Source organism: Otolemur garnettii, unplaced genomic scaffold (assembly GCF_000181295.1).
Source record: "Otolemur garnettii isolate 467f Iridium unplaced genomic scaffold, OtoGar3 scaffold00006, whole genome shotgun sequence".
Taxonomy (NCBI): domain Eukaryota; kingdom Metazoa; phylum Chordata; class Mammalia; order Primates; family Galagidae; genus Otolemur; species Otolemur garnettii.
This window is the reverse complement of record NW_003852401.1, coordinates 44,001,172-44,020,899: the sequence shown is the minus strand read 5'-3', so window position 1 is coordinate 44,020,899 and position 19,728 is coordinate 44,001,172. Positions and strand designations below refer to the sequence as shown.

Below are 19,728 nucleotides of genomic sequence, written 5' to 3'. Positions count from 1 at the left end.
GCTGTGCGTGAGGTGTGGACCCTGCCCAGCAAGGAAGACTGTGAGCAGGAAGGCCAGGTAAAGAACACACTGGGCTGGAGTCCTCAGTAGACGTCAAGATGTGGATAGCTCCAGAACCGGTCCTGCTCAGACATGGCCGAGGAGAAGGGCCACCATCTACCACCTACAGGACCCCAAGCACCAGATACCCTTCAGTCTTATTCCAGCAGCCTCTAGAGCAGGGGTCCTCAAACTTTTTAAACTGGGGGCCAGTTCACTGTCCCTCAGACTGTTGGAGGGCCAGACTGCAGGCCCCAGAATGAGTCGGCTGCTAAGCAGGACAAGCAGTGGTGGCAAAAACACCTGGTGGGCCGGATAAATGTCCTAGGTGGGCTGCATGTGGCCCGCAGGCAGTAGTTTGAGGACACCTGCTCTAGAGAGTCAAAGACCTTCATGTGAGCTGGTGGTGAGGTGGAGCGGGATGGCTTCCTAACACAGGCCCCTCACTGGCTGGAGGTGTGATGGGCTGACTTGGATCCCCTAAATTCAAATGCTGAAGCCCTAGCCCCTCAGGATATGACTGTATTAAGTGGGTCACATAGGGCTGACCAGTCACAAGGTAACTTTTGTGTTTTCCTGCCCAAACACTAACTGATCACAAGTTAACTCATGTTTGCACTTGCATTAGCTATTGTAATTTTTAAAACACAGGGTAATGGAGGATATTGTAAAAGCTTGCTAATTGTGTTCCCTTGTGTTTACTTTATTAAAAAATTTTTTTTCTAGATATTCAGGTTTTTAGTCACAAAAGGCACAATTTTATAAACTCTGCTAAAACTTTATCATAGGTAGAAGTTACCACCAGTGATATACATTTCTCAGTTTATTGATATTGATGGGACAAACGAACAAAAAAAAAATTACATTGGAGAGATTACTGGTCAACAGTAATAGTTTGAAACAGCAATAGTTCCTAGAACTGTGACCAGAATGAGGTTTAAGCAAATCCTTACATTTTTTTCATCTTAGTGATAATCCACAAGCTATACCTAGTGAAAAAAGACTTTATAAAATTAGGCCCCTTTTGGATTACTTTATTGTAAGATTTCAGTCTTTGTATATACCTGAGCAGGAGTTATCCCCAGATGAAGCGACAGTACCATATAGAGGACATGTCAGCTTCCTTTCATTTTCATATTCAATTATACAATAGCCAGTAACATAGGACAGCTTCTGCATAAACGGCCAGTCAAAATGTGTTAAGGTAAAAGGAGGCTATCAAGATGAGCCCTAGTCTAATCTGACAGGTGTCCTTATAAGAGGGGATTAAGATATACAGAGAACGCCAGGGACGTGGAGGCACAGAGAGGCCATGTGAGGGCATAGTGAGAAGGTGGCCATCTGTCAGCACAGAAAGAGGCTTCAGGAGAAACCAAACCTGCTGACAATTTGCTCTTGCAGTTCCAGCCTCCAGAACTGTGAGAAAATACATTTCTGTTTAAGCCACCTAGTTTGTGCAGGCCTCATGGACTAATAAGATTCTGGGTTCCATCTGCTGTGTTTCAACTACTGCCTATCATAATAACTCAGGATGCTAAGTGAGTACAATCAACCAAAAGGGAGTTTGGTTAATAGTTTTAATTACATGATTATAATTATACAATTTCCACTATTCAATATTTTGTATAAAAACCAGTTAACGATACACAAGATTTTCAAATGTGACAATATACGTATCAAACTACATATATATGCAAAGTTTACAGGCCATTATGAAGCTTTATCTTAAAAATACCTTCAGGAAAATAAACATTCATTCAACCAGTTCTCTAGGCTTTAAAAAATATGATTAGAAATATACCTTGTAATAAAAAAAATCAAGACAATGATTGACCAAATACTGATTTATCAGTTACATTTTAAAACTTTTAATAATCTGTACATGAGTGCAGGTTAGATAAAAGTCTGCAAATTATTAATATAAAACTTCAGTACTAGCATCAGATGAACAATGTGCTGACATTAATTCTATCGGGTAATTAGGAGGTAATTTCCTACACAGTATAGGCCAATCGTCCAGTCTTTTAAGCACATCTGTACAGTATCTCCACTTAGTGACATAGAGCATACTCAGATGTAGGATATGGAAGAGCAGCAGCTGGCCTCCTCAGGACCGTTTCCGTGGGAGATAACTATTAAAGAAATAATACAATGTTTTTAAAATTGTTTTTGATGAGCACTGCTTTCCAAAATGTAATGATTATTTTTAAAAGTGTAGGAAGCGAAGGAGTGGAGCTACATTAAGAATGGACATCTGAGTGTACTGCTTAGGCATCCTGGATGGTGATTCAGGTGAAGGGAGGTCCCAGGGGAATGTGGGGCCCTCCTGGGAAAGCCCTCGGGCCACATACCAGCAGAAGGCATCCTGCCCCAAGAGCACATAGAACTGGCCTCACGGGAACACTTAATAACTCTTCTAAAACCTATCTGGGCCCAAGAAAAGAGGTAGCAATCACCCCTGTGAGAGGGTTAGGAGGGCAGGGGACGGAGTGGTGGGTGACAGGCTAAGCATGAAGCTGAGAATGGAGAAGTTCTGGAGACCAGCAAAGCAGCCTACTGCACCAGGAAGGCTGCTTGCTCTAAGGAGGCACCACCCACAAGCACCCCTCTGCACAGACAGGCAAGACAGCATCTGAGTTTCTTTTTAGCACTACCAAGTACAAGTCTGTCTAAACTTCTAGGAACCTGGTTTTGCAGACACTCTTCCTTTGGACTGTCCCTGACTCTTCAAGATTTGAGTCCCCAGAAAGCTTCAAGGGCACCTAAAAATATTGATTTCTAATTTTATTCCATTGGCAACTGTTTTGGTGTATTTTTAAGAGTTATTTAAGGCTCTTAAGTTAAAGGAATTTCTCCATCTGACACGTGTTGTTTCATATTCCATAGCAACAAAGGTCCTGTGTGTGGCACAACAAGGACACTAAGTTAGAATCCCAGAAGATTCTGGGTGTTTTGTGGTTTCAGTTGGTGGTAGCCGATGGAGGGGTGGGGAGAGTGCACTAGGAGAACTTTCCATCAGTTAGACCCAGCAGCTTCCTGGATTCTAGCTTTGTTCCCCATACATTTAATACTGTTGCTATGCCATCCATGTGAAGCATTATCCCAAGACATTTGTGTATTCCAAGGAATGCTTCTTTACCAAACCCAAGTTTCCTATGACTCATTTCAGTGAGCCAGTTAAATACAGGGATTTTTAGATCGAGCCACAGTGTTAGCAATTCTAGCTTGAAACTCGAGCAGCCAAAATGAAAAGGCAGTTTGAAAAATAAAAAGGCAATGGTTCACACCGACACCCAAATTTTTACTCTAGGCCAAAATACCAAGTAGCTTATTCACCTCGAGGGAGTAGCGCTCACCAAGGCCACGGCAGGCAGCATGTCCGCTCATTCTGATTTAACAATAAAAGCCAAACCAATGATGGTTCAGGTGGAAGTTTGACTTTGACAACTGCCTGGATTATTCCTGGAGGAATGGTCTTAAAAAGCATAAGGGGGAGAACAGATGCCCTGAGAATCAGATGCTGTATGCACGGGCACGGTCTGAGTGTTTAGCATTGTCTCAGCACAGACAGCAAGAGGAATGTTACTCTGCTACTCATATCTTACTGAAGAGCAGTCTTCCCACACGTAAGTGGGGTTTTGTGCCTATTCATTTACAAGGACAGAAAACAGCTGTTTTTCCTCAGCTGGTCCCAAGTGTTTCAAAGCCCACATGGTCACACCCCCCAGAGTGCCTGGTGGCGAAGGAGCCACTTGGCTCAGACAACAGCATCTTCTGTCTCCCCTCAATGTCAGTTTTACACTTTACTCCAAGAGAGTAAACACCAGAACAGAACCACTGCCTCTCAGTTACTTTGTGCATTCAAGACTTTAACCTGATTATTCCAACCACTTTTTATCCCTAATAGTTTTGTGAAAAAGGCAGCTCCTTAAGATGGAACTGCCTACTGACCTGATACGTTCCTCCTGGCTCAGGAGGGCATTTGCTCTCCAGTGCCAAATACTGCATCCCTCTGTTCTCCAAACAAGCAGACAAAAAAACTGATTAATAGTAATTAAATCATCCACTTCTTACTTTGGGAGGAACCAAGGTAAGTGCAAAATAATCTTTTATGTGGGGCCTCATTTTTGTTTGTTTCTTAGCAGCAAACAGATCCTGTCTTGTGATTGCTTTATATCACAGACTCTGCTGTGTTTCAGAAGGGGGAAGGGAGAAGGCACTCCGCAAAGAGATACTGGTTGTATTCCCTAACCAAAGGCAACAGTGAGCCTCTTAGGACAAACAACTGAAATCCAGAAGCAAATAACTGTTGCTGAAATCAAAAGATGTATGAATGTCCTTAGGCTAATGGCACAGGGGAAAAAAATCCAACTTACAGAGCAAGACTTTAAAGAGCAATAACATTTTTTTTAAAGCCTCCATTATTTGGGACTGCTGTTTCCAAGGGGAAAACAAACAGTGCTGTTTATTTCCATACATGGAAGAAAATATGATTTTAATTTGTTTGACTGGGCAACCAAGCAATAGGGAGCCTTGTGATTCTTCAGTCTCTGAAAGACAGAAGAAGGAATGACTTGCCACAGTCTTCCAACTCTGAAGCCAGTTTCTCCTCCTGAGTCTCCTCAAGCTACCATTAATATTCTCTTGCAAGTTTTAGGTTACCAAAGTACCACTCTATATGACAACATGCAACAGTGTTTAAATGTGGTTTTCACAGATTCTTGTTAGTATAAAGCACTCTTTGGTGGAAGACAAGCAGCTTGGGTACTTAACAAAGTTAACATTACAACAGTATTACAAATAGTAAAGTGAAGATGATTAAGCCAAATAGTATCAAATTACAGAAAGTATCATTTCAGTAATGCCTTTTTTATCTATATAAATTTTGACAGGGGGTCACAGGGTGAACAGAAAATAAATACATAAAAACCTCCATGAGATCCTCAATTCTTCTGGAGGCCAGCAGCTACAATGATTGCCATCACAGGGACACGCACGCACCACGTGGGCTAGCCAGCTCTCCGAGTCACAGAGGGCTTGGGTATGTACACCTGAGACTAAATTTACAACAGCATTTTTGTTGTTTAAGCTTGAGACGGTTCTATGAGAGCAGAGCTGGGTCCTTCTTCAAGTCATTCACTTGTACCCAAACTCAGTTATCGCTGCTCCAGCAGACAGTCTCTTCACTGCATCAACTTCTTAGGTGGAAAGCAACTAAGGCTTTTGCAACTTTGTTTTGTTCTCAAATTGTGCTAAGTCCTGTTGCAGCTTTCTGTTCCTAGGGTCCTTCTTCAGCTCTGGTCACAGGCTTTTATTTAACGCAAGACTGTTTTAGTCCTTGAAATGGAGGGACTACTGGAGGGGGAGAAAAAAGGATTTTACCGTGAAGGTTTGAAAGCATCCCACAGTTAGTTATCAAAGACAAGGAAGGCAACATAATAAAAATACTGACATGCTAAAGAGTGTACCCATGGTATAATATTTTTAATGACAAAGACTTTGGAGAAGACAGCACAGTATCAACCATAAAGTAAACACAAACAGGAGAGAAAGGCAGAGCAGAAAAAGGTTCAGTTCTGCAAAAAAATAAAAATAAAAATAAATAAAAATTAAGAAAGATGGGCGGGCAAAAGCAGCAGAGCAGGGAAAGTACCATAACGCCACAAAGGGCATTTGCTGCAAAGCACTCCTTTTCTTTCCTTCCCTCTGAGGAACCAGGCTGTGGGAGAAGCAGGCAGAACGAAAAGACAAAGAAGTGTTACTGGATTATTCCAAACGCCAGATTTGGTCACAGAAAAGGCTCTGGTACCTCAAGCATTTCCAGTCTGACTGAGTGCAAGAGGCACCTGGCCTGCCCCAAACTGTCACCCCAAGGACCTGCTCTGTTCATTAAGGACTGACCATGGTTCTCACCCTGCCTCTCTTCTTCCCTACCCCAATTTAATGCATGATACTTTCAATTCAACAGCAACTCTCAGAGAAAAATAAAACAAAATAAGAGTCAGAAAAACCAATCTAGAGGTGAGTGGAAGGATGGTCAGTCTTTATAGTAATATAGTAGAAAAATTATTGACTCACAGTTTTTTCAGTAAGGACTAAAATCAATCATCTTCTCTACCTGCCTTATTTCTCTTGCTTTTGCTAGCACCTCCCCCATTTCTGTTTGCACAATCCACTGAGGATCCCAGCAAATAAAAAGAAACGTAAATTCTTTCTACTTTATTAGCTCCTTTCTCTTTCAGAATTTTGCCTCAAGTGGTTCCTGAGTGCCCCAGACAATGGGTGAACATCAGGCCTCAGGACCAAAAACACCTGGAAAAATGTCTTGTCTTCAACCTTGCAGGAGGAAAAGTAGATGGACCAGTTTCCACAATACCTTGTCAACCTGGCTAAGATTACCTTTCTGCATTCCCCCTTAACTTCAGCTAGCCACTTGACCTCAATTGCAGCCACTCTTTCTTTGGGATGTCAAGCCTCTGTCCCTCCTTTTCTCTCTCTTTCCATCTGTCACTCCTTCTCTTCTCTCTTTCTAAGAGAAAATAAAGTCCATACTTGCTTATCCTAATCCTAACCTAAATTCTTTTCTTGTCCCCCACACAGCACTTACTTAGCTCTCACTCCTTTCAGAGACCCTCACTCATAGTATGCAGATACTTCCCTACCGGAGAGGGTGGGTTTGATGACTTAGTTTTCAGAAACTATAATAGAGTATTCAGTAAAAAGGTCCAGATCAGCTACTGAAGCCAAGTGGGAAAATATCTGGAATTTCAAAGGGATATTAGTATGTTTAAAGATCAGAGGGAACCAGCATCTAAAGAAAGAATATCTGGAGAGACAACCTTCTGGGACTCCTATGCTGATGCACTTGCCTATGTACTTTTAGAGATAACAGTAGTTACAAAAACTTAACAGGCAAGAGGCATTGGAACAGGCTCCTCTGGGGGTCAAGAAGCAGAGACAGGTATGATGTGGCCAAAAAAAGTCAAAGAAACCCTAAATGCAGCTCCCGAAGAAACTCATGGTTTTAGAAGCTAAGGAGAGAACCTAAGTATCACCTCCCCCCCATAATGTGAACAATTAGGGACAAAACATTCCAAAGCCGTGGGTATTAGGTTGGTTTAGCAACTGTAGCAGAAAGGGATGGTTCCCAATGATGCAACTCAGAATAAAAGTCACTTGCACATGACAATTTTCATAGAGAATGGATGAGGTCATAATTTTAAAAAAGAAAGAAAGAAAAAGACTGCCCAAAAGAAATGGCATGAGCTCACAGAAACAGGCCGATGGTGGAAGAGCCACATAAAGACATGAAGTGAAGCAAATGTCAGCACATGAGGTGGCCGTGAGTTCCCAGCAGGGGTTTCCAAGACTCAGCCTAGGAGAGCTCTTGAGAGAGTTAATGTGAGAACACTGAAAAACAGGCCAATGTGATAGAACCAATCAGTCACCGGATTTATTAGTTCTGGAAGGAGAAACCTTAGAATGGACATGTAGCTCTCACAGCAAAGTAGGGGGTGGAGAAGCCTAAGGAAGGGACTGGGAAATGCCATACACAGCCCAGCAGCAACAGACTGGTGTCCTGGGCAGAAGGCCAGTGTGGATACGCTACAGGGTCACTATGCCAAGCTCCTGCCACCAGACTGGGGTTTCGATGTGGCTTTTATTCAAACGGACATAGGAGGGAATCATCATCTGCCACGAGAAACACAGCAGCATTTTTTCTAAAAACAAATACTTAGGATATCACTCATATTTTTTCAGCCCCCTAAGTAACTGCTCTTTTGACATGTTTGTGAAAAAATTCTTTAGGCAGGTATGGTGGCATTCGCCTGCAGCCCCAATGACTCAGGAGGCTGAGGCAAGAGGATCACCTGAGGCCTGATAACGGAGGCTGCAGTGAGCTATGATGATACCACTGTACCCCAGCCTGGCCACAAAGTGGGACCTCTTCTCTTTAAAAAAAAAAAAATTAAAAAATTCTCCAAAGCTGAAGAGCCTCTCAGTAAATTCCAAAGAGCTGATTCTGTGCAAAGTGAGTTTAGGTAGGGGTCTTCATCCTGGAAACCTCTAAGAATAGAAGAGAATATGTAAATGCAAGGAGAGATAAGGATTGCTGAGAACAAAAGCAACCTGCAAAGAGAGAAGCTTCAGGAAATAACGAGCTGGAATAACGAAGTGACCTGGCACCTTGGAAGTAGGGGAGAAGGTACACTGAAAAGCTGTCCTGGTGCTCTTCTATTGCTGTTTAAAGAAAAGATTTCAATTCAATACTGTAAAATCACTCAATAATCTTAGTTCACACTATCAGGCCCAGAATGAGGTTATTCACCAATATATCATAGTAATTTCCTCATTACCCTCCTACCAAAACCAAATAACGTTCAGTGGGATAAAAGCTCCAGGCTACAGCTGGGCTGCCTCCAATTTCTAGAAATTATATGTGATTAATTTATTTGCCTTTCTTTTGTAAACTGAGAGTGGGTAACAGTTAAGGTGATGTGAACATAGGCCAAACCCCAAAAGGGGTAAAATTAAAAAAAAAACCCACATAAAGAAAGGTGGTTCAATGAACTATGGGATTCAATTAACTCTCACTGTTTCATTCCTTTGGTACTCCAAATCATCTCTGAAAAGTCCATTTAAAAGAAGTCTTTTGGTTTTCAGTACTGTCCAAATTTCCTGGAAACTTTGGACCATTCTAATATTCAGTCCAGGCTATTCAGTCTGAAATCTACTTTAGACCCTTCAGAGTGCCCCGTCTAGGGACCTCAGGCAGATGCTCACCGCAATAAGGACCACCTGTCCCAAGAAGCACACCTTTACTTAGGTCACTAGAGTGACATAAGTAAAAGAACAAGGTTTTTGTTGAAAAAGCAACAAGACCTAGATGAAAAAACTGACACATGGCCAACCCTCCTCAAAGGAAGACGGTGTGACGTGGCTAGCTCCCTTAGGGCTCCTGGGCTCTACTTCCCTGTAACCTAAAAAGCACAATCCAAAAAAGCAAACAACAGAATTAAATGTGCAAGACATACTAGACTATAATGGAAGCCTGAGCAGTGACACCTAAAAAGAACATGTGCATGTTAACTATCAGCAGCAGCAAGCTTTTTCTATCAATTTTTAATAGTCTTGCTCATCTCAAAGTGTTAAAGTTAAAATACTCCCTTCTCCCTTCATTTACTGTTCGGAAGTTGAAAAACTAGAAAAGGATAAAACAAGAAGAAAAAAATCCCCAGCTGTCCCACCAGCCTGAAGAACTGTTAGGATTAAGGTATATTTCTCCTTCATCTTATTTCTATACAAATGTAGAATATATTCACAAACCTATGAACATTTATCCACCTGTGTTTCTGTACATGAGTATCATCCACTTCCAAATTAGACTCTTGCTGCAGATTTTTTGTATGTGGCTCTTTTCACTAATGGCTTCATGAGCATTTGTCCAGGTATTAAATTTTCTTTAAAAACATGACTCCCTGTTCATTTGGCGTAATTTAACAATCTTCAGCCCCTTTCCTATTTTTTGCTGTTACAAATAACACTCTGATACATACCTCAATCTCTAAGCTTTCGTCAGTATTTTTCCTCCAGTGCAACAGAGAGTAAAAAAGGTATAAATATTTGATACATTTCTAATAAAAAAAAATTTTAAATCCTAAAACCATGAGTCAGTGCCTGACAATTCTCAAATATCCATACTAGGCACTGTTGCATTCTCATGATTATGTGTCTGTGGTTAAGTTGTTTAAAAGATCAGTGAAGAGGAAACGTGGCAGAGCTGAACAAATCCTTACAGGGCAAAGCACACAGAGCTCTCAGGTGTGTCCAGGGCCTCTCAGGACGCTGAGACAAACTGGGGACAAACCCAACACTAACTATGAAGGCACATGGCCTCCAGCCTCAGGGACGTTAAAAAGAAGCGAGTAGAGTTGCAGAGGGCATTGTAAAGTCTGCATCTATTATCTTCAGGTTGCTATGGTCTGTTATGAGAGCTCTATGTCAACATAAGCCCCAAAATAAGATCGCCTGGGCTGCCAACACCAGGAAGAGATGCAGAGAATGTGAAAAAGGTGCCCACCTTGCACTCCCAGGAGAACAGTAAGTGGGTTATCTACTCTTTCTCCAATGAGGATTTTTTTTTTGGAACACTTTAAGAATGAAATGTTCACCTTCACTTCATGAGACGTATCCAGAGATGACAGTGAGTCATCGGTTTGGTGACAGACCATGTGTGTTTTCTTGCTGACACCTAAACATACTGAAGGCAGTGAAGAGAGCTGGGATACAAGTGAAAGAACCAGCACCCACAAAAAGATTTCCTCCAAGTCCTGACAGAAGTGGATATTCTTAATTAAAAACTTCCCCATATCATGACCCACATATCTCTTCCATATCGGAGACCACATTGCTAGTATTGCAAATTACCTCTGAAAAACAAAACAAAAGCCTACATTAAAATGGTCCAGATTTTCTTAGATGAGTGAACTTCCCATCACAAGGACTCTATTTTCTCCTAACTTCTTGTCCTTCTCCAGAAGTAGGGTCCACAACATTAAACTAGAAAACCAAGTCTTACAACTTTTCAGAAAAGTAGTATTCTTTTCTCACCTTTTAAAACTGCCTTTCCTTGAAGCAGATCTGGTGGTTCTTTTAGTAATGCCTGTACTGCCAGAAATGTTAGGTTCAGATGTTTTACAGCTCTGAACACTGGACTGAAGAATTACTCTGAAAATAGTCGGAAAAAAATAAGATTATATTCACTGAAATGACTTTCAAATACTGACAGAGGAAGGCATTTTTGCACTGTAGAGCAGCAGATTATATTATTGAGAACTGATAGGATTTTCTATAAACACATCTGCCAAAAATCCTGAAACACATTTTTACATGGAGGCCTTTTGAAATGAAGTATCTCATTTCCCTTTGTAGGTTACACAAAGATAATCAGAGTGCTTTGCTTTTGGAAAACGAATGACCTGGCATTTTAAGCAATTCCCACATCAAAGAAATCTATCAGCCAAACAAATCTTTGTACTCAAAAGTCAATTCTCAGATTTCTAGTCATAAAAAGAAGCCATCAGTAAGAAACTCAAAATTCTAAAGAATATGAATATAAATTTAGGAAGCAGCTATAAAATATTCATACTTCAGAGCTGAAAATATGGGTAAACACTAAATCAATACCAATTTTATATAGCATTTCAAAATGTGAAAGCTAAATATGAGCAAAATATGAGTTTTGACTGGATTATAACTACTTACTAAATCTCCGAGAACCATAAAAATGAAAGTGAAACCACATAAATTTTGTGAAACTTGCCTTCATTAAACTCTAAAAATCTTAAGGAACTGAGGCCTATGAGAGCCGACTGCCAGGAGGCAAGTGAGTAGATCAGAAAAGAACACCCTTAGATAAAGGCCACCCACAATAGCCTATGCATAGAGAGTTCTTTGTTTGTTTTTTATCTTGAAATCATCATAGGGAAATCAGCAGAAAACACCAAAAGATTTTCAATGTAATTCTTTTCTTCAAGAGATGATCACTGAAAAACTGAACCACATATATACACATTTATATATATCAACCTGTATTTATCTGAAAGAAAAGCTTTCTTCTGTCATAGTCAACCATAAAGATGACTTCTAAGAACTTAGCTCAAAGGAATAAAAAGAAACTGTTAAAGCTAATAAACATCCTACCTCATTTGCTTGTGTTACCAGCATGTTAGTTAATAAACATATTAAAGTCAAGGCCTTAAAATGTAGTAAAGATTAGTAAATTCCTATAATCTTTGTATGAATCAAACCAAAACAGACTTAACATGTGGTAAAATGCTAAAGGTAACACCATGAAAAAACCAATAGGTTTTCTTGTCCCAGAGCACAGTCCAGAGCTCACCTGGGCCAGTGGCTTCAAGCTGCTTGGGGAGGAATAAGAAGGGGCACCCATCCACGGAGGATTTCTGAAAACCCTCTAAAACCACCCTTCAATCTTACAGAGGAATACAAATCCTAGGTAAATCACCCAATGCTTGGTTCAGCATTTCTCCTTGAGTTTGATCATCTGAAATATTAACTGTTCTAACAAAATTTAAAAAAGTATATGCAGACTTAGCTGTAGGATCAAAGCTAGTACTCTGGCTTATGAATTCTACTCTTGAAAACAAGAAATTATTTAGTTGTTTCCCCCTGATTATATAAAGTCAGAGGAAATATTTATTCATCTCTGTTAAGCATCTGGATCTAGGAGTTTGCATTAAAAAAAGTGAACATAGGGGCAGCGCCTGTGGCTCAAAGGAGTAGGGCGCCGGCCCCATATGCCAGAGGTGGCAGGTTCAAACCCAGCCCTGGTCAAAAACTGGAAAGAAAAAAACAAGTGAACCGAAACAAACTGTTGGTACTTCACTGCTACTTCTGAAACCCAAGCCTGGTACTGGTGCAGCCTGAATCATCAATTCCCTTTATCTGTTCCTTTTCATGGGGAGAAAAACAGACGCCTTTGGCTTTTTATTTTAATATAAAAAGTTGGGTTGGAGCAGTGAGGAAAGAGGGTCAAGCTTCCTTGCTTTGGGAGGTTGTCCTTGAAAGAGAGTCTCACTCTTGTCATCCCAGGTAGAGTGTAATAGTATGACCACAGCTCACTGCAACCTCAAACTCCTGGGTTCAGGTGATCTTCCTACCTCAGCCTTCCTAACAGCTGGGATTATAGGCATATGCCATGATGCCCAGCTAATTTTTTAATTTTTTGTGGAGATGGGGTCTCACTCTTGTTCAGGCAGAATTCTTGAGCTCAAGCAATCCTTCTGTCTTGGCCTCCCAAAGTGGTAGGATTATAGCTGTGAACCACTGCACCAGGACCTTTTGTTGATAAATAACACCTACTCATCAAATTATTTGAGGCCACCGACGGCCATAAGTATACACAACTACCACACTACAAAATAATTCATATGAAAAAAATGAAAAAAGAAACAAGAGCCAATAATACATTCCCTGCTGTGGAAATCTGAGTCCTGATTTCACAAATTATCTTTTACTAAAATGTTTAAATACTATTCAAAACAAAAAAAATTACTGCTACAAGTGGTAATTCTTAGGCTGATAAGAAATGTCTTTTAAAAAGTATTTGTTTCCCTACAAAATTAGTGTAAATTAATGTGAACTAATTATAATATAGTAATAGTAATATTCAATAGCTAATAATTTCTGTGGAACTTTAAAACTAAGAAGATATTAGAAATTTAGAATCCATTAATCACACCAGGGAAGATTCCAGTCACTTGCACTGACAACAGAGCAGTTTACCAGGTCTATGGGTTATATATCAGTAATGTGGGGGGAAAAACTTAACCGCGCTGAGGTATTACCAGTGATGGCCTACAAGGAACACCTGACAAGGTGAGCCAAGCTAGCAAAAGGGAGCACTTCCTCTGCCATGGGGAACCTGGGTATCCACTGCCCTTCCACCTTCCAAACCAGGGCAGTTACATGACTAATATTCAGCAGACGTATTTTTCTCTTTTCCATCTCTGCTGAGAAAATCCTCAGTCTTACTTACCTCATGTCTCTACTGCAGTTCACCTTCGTCTCTGCAGTATCTTTTGGAGCCTCAATACTCTCAAATTTTTGGATACAGTGATATCTGCAACTCAAGGGACATGGCAAAGCAAAAAACTTGAAAAGCCAGGTCCCTCATCTATCAAGCCACAAAATGCTTGAACGTGAATGTTCAATACCAAGAAAAGAATCCATCAGGATGACTACGCACTATTTATACTACTTGTCCACCACTGATAAAGAAAGAGCTTCTGAAATGATGTTCCTGACACCTTCCATTTGCATCTCTTCCCCTCTCTCAGAATCTGAGGCGGCCACCTCAAGTGACCTGCTTCTCCCGGAAGGGCAGGTAACAGGTGCTTTTCACTAGGAAAAGCCTATTAGGAGATGCTGTATCATCTGCCAGCAGAGGTGAATGACAACCACAGTGTACAAGATTGGTCACCTTACAAAGAAGATCCTTTAGAAAGAAAGTAATGAGGGAGGAGGGACGCTACAGAGATCAAACTTGTTAAACATCATTGTAACTGTTAAATGCTTTTTGCTTCTGTAAATTCCAAATTAATTAGGCAGGCTGAAATGAATACTCTGCTTGGTTCTAGAAATCCAATGGCAAACAACAATAATGACATCAACAAAAGATTACAGCTTATGTAGAATATTAAAGAGAAAAGAGCCTGATGGAGACCATTTGCAAACTTACCCTGGGAATGATAACACAACCACAAAGTACCTCAGTATTATTAGCAACAAGTCCACCCATTGAGAACTTCACCCACTCAGAACATCTTTGCCACTTGAAATAGTTTGAGAAGAAGAAAAATCTGTGCAGTGTGTGATGCTCTTGAGTCAGAGTACATGGAAACTGAAGCTTACTAGAGGGGAAAAAAAAAGCCTAAAAGGTTAATCTGTATCATAAATATAGCAATCTGGATGGGCGATCATAAGCTTGTTTTAATAAGATATTCAAGAAAATGCCAAACAGGAACATGATAAACAGGTTTTCCTTCATTTTGGAGAGAGTAAAGGCTGCTTGATTCTTAAATCTTTCTGAGCCATAGGAAAACACTCAATGAAACTACCAAGTACCAGAGTTGGTTGCAATGAAATTTCACTTTAGAAGAAATCGTGGAAGGAACAGTTATAACCATTCTTTTGTAACTTCAAGTCCGAATGGAGATGAGAAGAAATTCTTAAACTGTGAGTAAGGTTTCAGAGAGGGAGGAATGCAGCCCAGGTAAGAGGTGGTGGTAATTCCAGTGGGCACGGGAAGCACAAGCCCTGCCTCTCTGCCCCAGGTCTCCCTATGTTCCTCCGCCAGCGGGGTGCTTGCCACATTCTTCTGCAGAAAAGAAGCCTCTTCACTGTTAAGGTCTTGATTTGGGGGATGGAAGATCTCAAGAGAATACAAATCTACCCACATTAATCTAATAAAGACATTCTGGTTATTTTGAGGAAAAAGAAAAAAGTGGGCACTGTGACTGTCACATGGAAACACATAACCCAAACAGATAGCTTCTGTTTTGCCTCCATTTTATATCAAGTTTTGAAAATTGTACTTTCTGTATTCCCTAAAGGAGAGGAAATGAAGTAAGATGGAGTAGAAAATTCTGCTTACTACATACAGAAGACCTATGAGAAAGCTATTGTGTGGTGGCAGAACTGGAAGGGAAACCCAGAACATGATCGTCATTAGACCTCAAGGCTACCAGATCAAATCTTTACTCAAAGTAGATTGTGGGGAAAATTCTTCTTTGCTAGATTAGAAAGGACATAAGATACAGAAAACTAGAAGGAAGCTGTATAGCCCATTAAGTGAAAGAAAACCACCCGTTATCCTAAGCTAACTAAATACTTTTCATAGGAAAGAGAAACGGTCTCAGTGTCTTTATATTTATAAACTGCTATTTCAAACTATCTGTTAAGAGCAAGTGCAACTCAAAAACAAGGTGTGTTATTTTTAACATCTCTTTTAGGAAAGGAACAGTGAAGCCCTCCCTCCTCACCACCATCCCATTAATGAAAAGATTCAGAGAAAGAACCTTTGAAAATATGCAAACCAACAAAGCTAGGAGCTGACAAGGAAAAAAAGCATGCATGTTGAGAACCACACTCTGGCACCAGAAGTAAGCGACAGCGGAGAAATGGAACAGGGCACACTTACACAGCAGCTATCTGTCAAAGGGTCCTGATGGCTACTGTGTTCTGAAACCATCGAGACAGAATAGCAGGATGGGAAGAATGTAGTCACAAACAATCCACCAGATGACAACACTACACAGTGCAGAGGTCAGCACAGCTAGGGGACATCTGGAAAGGGGTGAAGGGGAAAGAACAGATGTTCAAATTGGGAAGCCAAAATAAATAATATAATAGAAATTAAATAAATAAAGCCACATGTGAACCTTAGACACCCTGAAAGCCCAGTTACAGCAACTGGGATGCAGAGGGGTAGAAAACAAGGACGGAGATTTGCCATTTTGTGTGTGTGTGTGGCGGGGTGGGGGGAGGGTGGGCTGTCTTTAAACAGGTTTGATACTTTGGGATAAAAGGTTAGCCTTAATCTCTAGCTGGGTGACTGCCCCGTGTTAATTTAACTTTATGATACTGAAATGGGTCACAGACTATGACTGAAGTTATTCAAAAAGCACAAGATACACACACAAAAAATTAAACCAAACCACAGGGACAAAGGAGGCAACCCCCAATGCCCCCACCCCAAAGCCCTAGACTTTGGGGTCATAAGGCCCAATTATAAAAATTATAATCAAATATAGCACAGCAGACATGATCTCATTTCAATGGAATTGTAACTGAACTCTTGAAGCCTTGTACATTTGACACACTCAACCCCAGGCAACCCAGAAGGAGCTCAGTTTCACTTATGTGTTCATACTATGTTATTTTCCTTAGTTGGTTTTCCCACTTGTTTCCCTCCAGCCATACAAGCTGGCTTTGGGCTTGGTCTTTCCAGCCATACAAACTGGCCTGGGCTCTAGCAGAAAGATGGAAACCTCACATTTGGAAGGGTGGTAGCACCTTCCAACTACTGCACTCCCAAATGATCACCTGGATACATTTGTGAACCAAATACGAAAGGCTCTACTGCGTACTTTCTATGGGCTGATCAAGGTGCCAAGCACAGATGTGGCTTACTGTGTCATTTTTATTGCTGACTTCATCATTAAAAGCTATGTGCCAGGCACCGGGTATAGTGGGAAAAGGGTAGACTTGAAATAAAATCTAACCTCATCTTACAAGTTATACCTACACCATCTTCCCATCAAAAAAAAATCTAATATACAGGGAGTACCAAAAAAATGTATATACATTTTAAAAGGAAAAAACTGTATTAAAATTGTAATACTCAATATATACCAATAACATTTATTGTGGTATCTTGTATCTCTTGTAATTGCAGAAGTCAAATATGACTTGAGTATTACAATTTCAATACAGTTTTTTCCTTTCCTAAAATGTGTATACTTTTTTTTTGGCACCCTCTGTATATTAAGATTACAGGGGCTTAATATTTAGATGGAATAGAATAAATGGCCTAGATAGAAACACTATAGAATCTTTTGTAGTGTTCACTACAGAACACTGGGTCTATCCATCCCAATCTTCATTCCAGTTACTGATTTAACTGTTACCTTAATTGGAGAATGGCCTTAATATTCAGGTGTCTGCATTATGGATTTTTATTTGCTCCTCTAGTAAAGCTCACAGCATAAGAATTATTTTCCATTGTTGAAACACACTCCCATCTCTACCACATTGTTAAGGGGCATGTAAGGGATTTTTCCAGGCTAATTATATCTCCATTTTTACCGTACTCCCATGTAGGAGGCAACACCGCTTTTCATGTTTCACTTAACCCTAAGGAGCCCAGAGGCAATGAGCACTACACAGAAAGACAAGCAGCGTGGCCCAACTTACAGCCATTTTGGCACAGATAATATACTTGCCATCAAGATCAATGGCATGATGTTATGTGATTTACCGTCTTCTCTGTGATCAGGATCAGACAGGATCTCTGAGAAAAGGGTTATTTTACAGTTTCTAAAAATTTTAACTCTCCTCAAATATTGACCAATTATAAAAGAGAGACCTAGCGATAAAGAATGTGTGGCCTTCTGATTTCAAAATCCTTTCACTAAAAGTGTTGCAGCAGAGAAAGAGGAAACTTTTCTTTTCTCATTTTAATATAAAGATTTGTTATGTAAAATTTGGACTCAGTCAAAAGGCCACACTAAAGACTTTGAAGGCCACAAGTTTCCTTAAGGCCACAGCCGCATGGGCTCCATGGATCGTCCTGCCTCTGACTCCTAAGGAGCTGGGACTATAGGTGGTCCCCGCTGCATCCAGCTAATTTTTCTAGTTTTAGTAGAGAAAGGGTCTCATTTGTGCTCAGGCTGGTCTTAAATTCCTGACCTCCAATAATCCTCAGCTTCCCAGAGTGCTAGGATTACAGGCATGAACCACCACTCCCAGCCAACTACTATATTTTCATGAGGCTAAGTACCAATATCAAAGCAAAATAACTCACCCATAGCAAATGACAAGTCGAACTTGGGAAGCAGGAATTGAATTTGTATTTCTCAACCCAAGCTGCTACTGAACACTGCCTTTCAGGGGATCATTATTTACAAAATAACAACAAAGATTTGTGAGTGAAAGAAAGGAAACTTCCAACTGACCTCCTCTTCTGGGACCGAAAGAGCAAAACAGCAAGGAGGAACAGGAACGGTAACCAGATGTCATAGAGTAAGAGGATGGGAGCATGTTGCCACTCACCTCAAATCCCTCGTGATATCTACATGTAATTTGAGAGCTCAAAAAAACTTTAGCACTTTGTTTTCTTCTTGCAAGTGTGACCTAAAAGCTAGTTAACTGTGTACGTGTAGCTATTGTATTGTGTTCAGGATAACAACCACAAAAGAGGATCCTGAGCTACCTCCTTATTTTTAAAAAAAACTTCCACCATTTTACTTGCTTTTAGCTTTCTTTAGTTAAACAGGAGTTTTACTTAGCCAGGATTTTAACTCTGCTTTAGTGCACAGGGCCAGTGTCCTTCTGTGCCTTTTTGAAGGTATAGTAAAGTAATGAGAAAACTAAACAAATGATGCCTCAAACGCTGCCCCTTCTTCCCCAACCCTTCTAGTTCCTCTCACTCAGGCACTACTGATCACATCCCACTTTTATCCCAGGGGACCTCACAATTCCTGGGGGAAGGGATGGGATGTAGAGTCATCTTCCAGTTCCAACAATATTTAACTTTTAATCTCCATTTGTTGTTTTCTTTTGTATTACCACAAACTTATCAACTACAAAAGAGAATTTTACAGTCTCTACTTTTGAACTCTTAGGAAAACATATTCTTGAGGGTAGCAGATCCTCAGAAAAGAACTAGAGGAAATTTCCTAGAAGCCCTACTTAGTCAGAAAGAACCTTTGATACTAGGATTAGCATCCGGCTGGATTCCTCGCTTGATTTCTGAATAAAAGGCAACAACATACCGAGGAAAAAAGTGATGATGTAGATTCTGAAAAACAAACTAAAAAACCTGAGTGACCCACAAAGCATCGATTTCCTAGGTTTTGGGATGCAAAATGTGGTCCCTGGACCAGCAGCACCTGCCAACTCAGGAAAGCTTGCTAGAAATGCAGAATCTCAGACCCCACCCCACACCCACGTGCAATAATCTGTGGTTTACCAAGTTCCCTAGGACGAAAATGCACCGTGAAGTCTGAGAAGCACTGTTTGAGGCCACTACCTGCTTCTTTCATCCTGTGCAGAATTAGTTGAAATAATTATATCTGGAGGCACTAATCCTAATTTCTTTTTAAAAAAGAATCAATAAAGCCTTAGATAAACATTTTAATGATATATAAAACTGCTTTGGAGCTAAATAAATCATACAAAAGGCAGCCTTTTTTTTTTTTTTTTTGGCAACAGGATCTACCTCCCTCTTTTGCCTAGCCTGGAATGCAGTGACATCATCATGGCTCACAGTAACCTCAAACTCCTAGACTCTAGGGATCCTCCTGTCTCAGCTTCTAGAGGAGCTGGGACTGCAAGGGTGCCGCCAAGCCTGGCTGAAAAAGGTGCCATGCTTCATCAAGCAGT

General features: G+C 40.6%; 1 protein-coding gene across 4 annotated transcripts in view; it reads right to left on the bottom strand.

The window, feature by feature from the left end:
* Positions 1 to 1,605: 1,605 nt before the first annotated feature.
* CDC14B (cell division cycle 14B) overlaps positions 1,606 to 19,728 on the bottom strand; it is a 61,203-nt gene continuing 43,080 nt past the window's right edge. The window contains exons 13-14 of one of the 4 annotated variants that reach the window (XM_023508111.1): positions 10,651 to 10,767; positions 1,606 to 5,394 (exon numbers count right to left, since the gene is read on the bottom strand). In XM_023508111.1, the coding sequence (XP_023363879.1) occupies positions 5,355 to 5,394; positions 10,651 to 10,767 (157 nt within the window). In that variant the 3' untranslated portion in view covers positions 1,606 to 5,354. Of the gene's footprint in view, positions 5,395 to 7,996; positions 10,470 to 10,650; positions 10,768 to 15,763; positions 15,910 to 19,728 lie in introns of those variants that run through there. The other 3 variants (XM_023508113.1, XM_023508112.1, XM_023508114.1) reach the window with 3 other exon arrangements.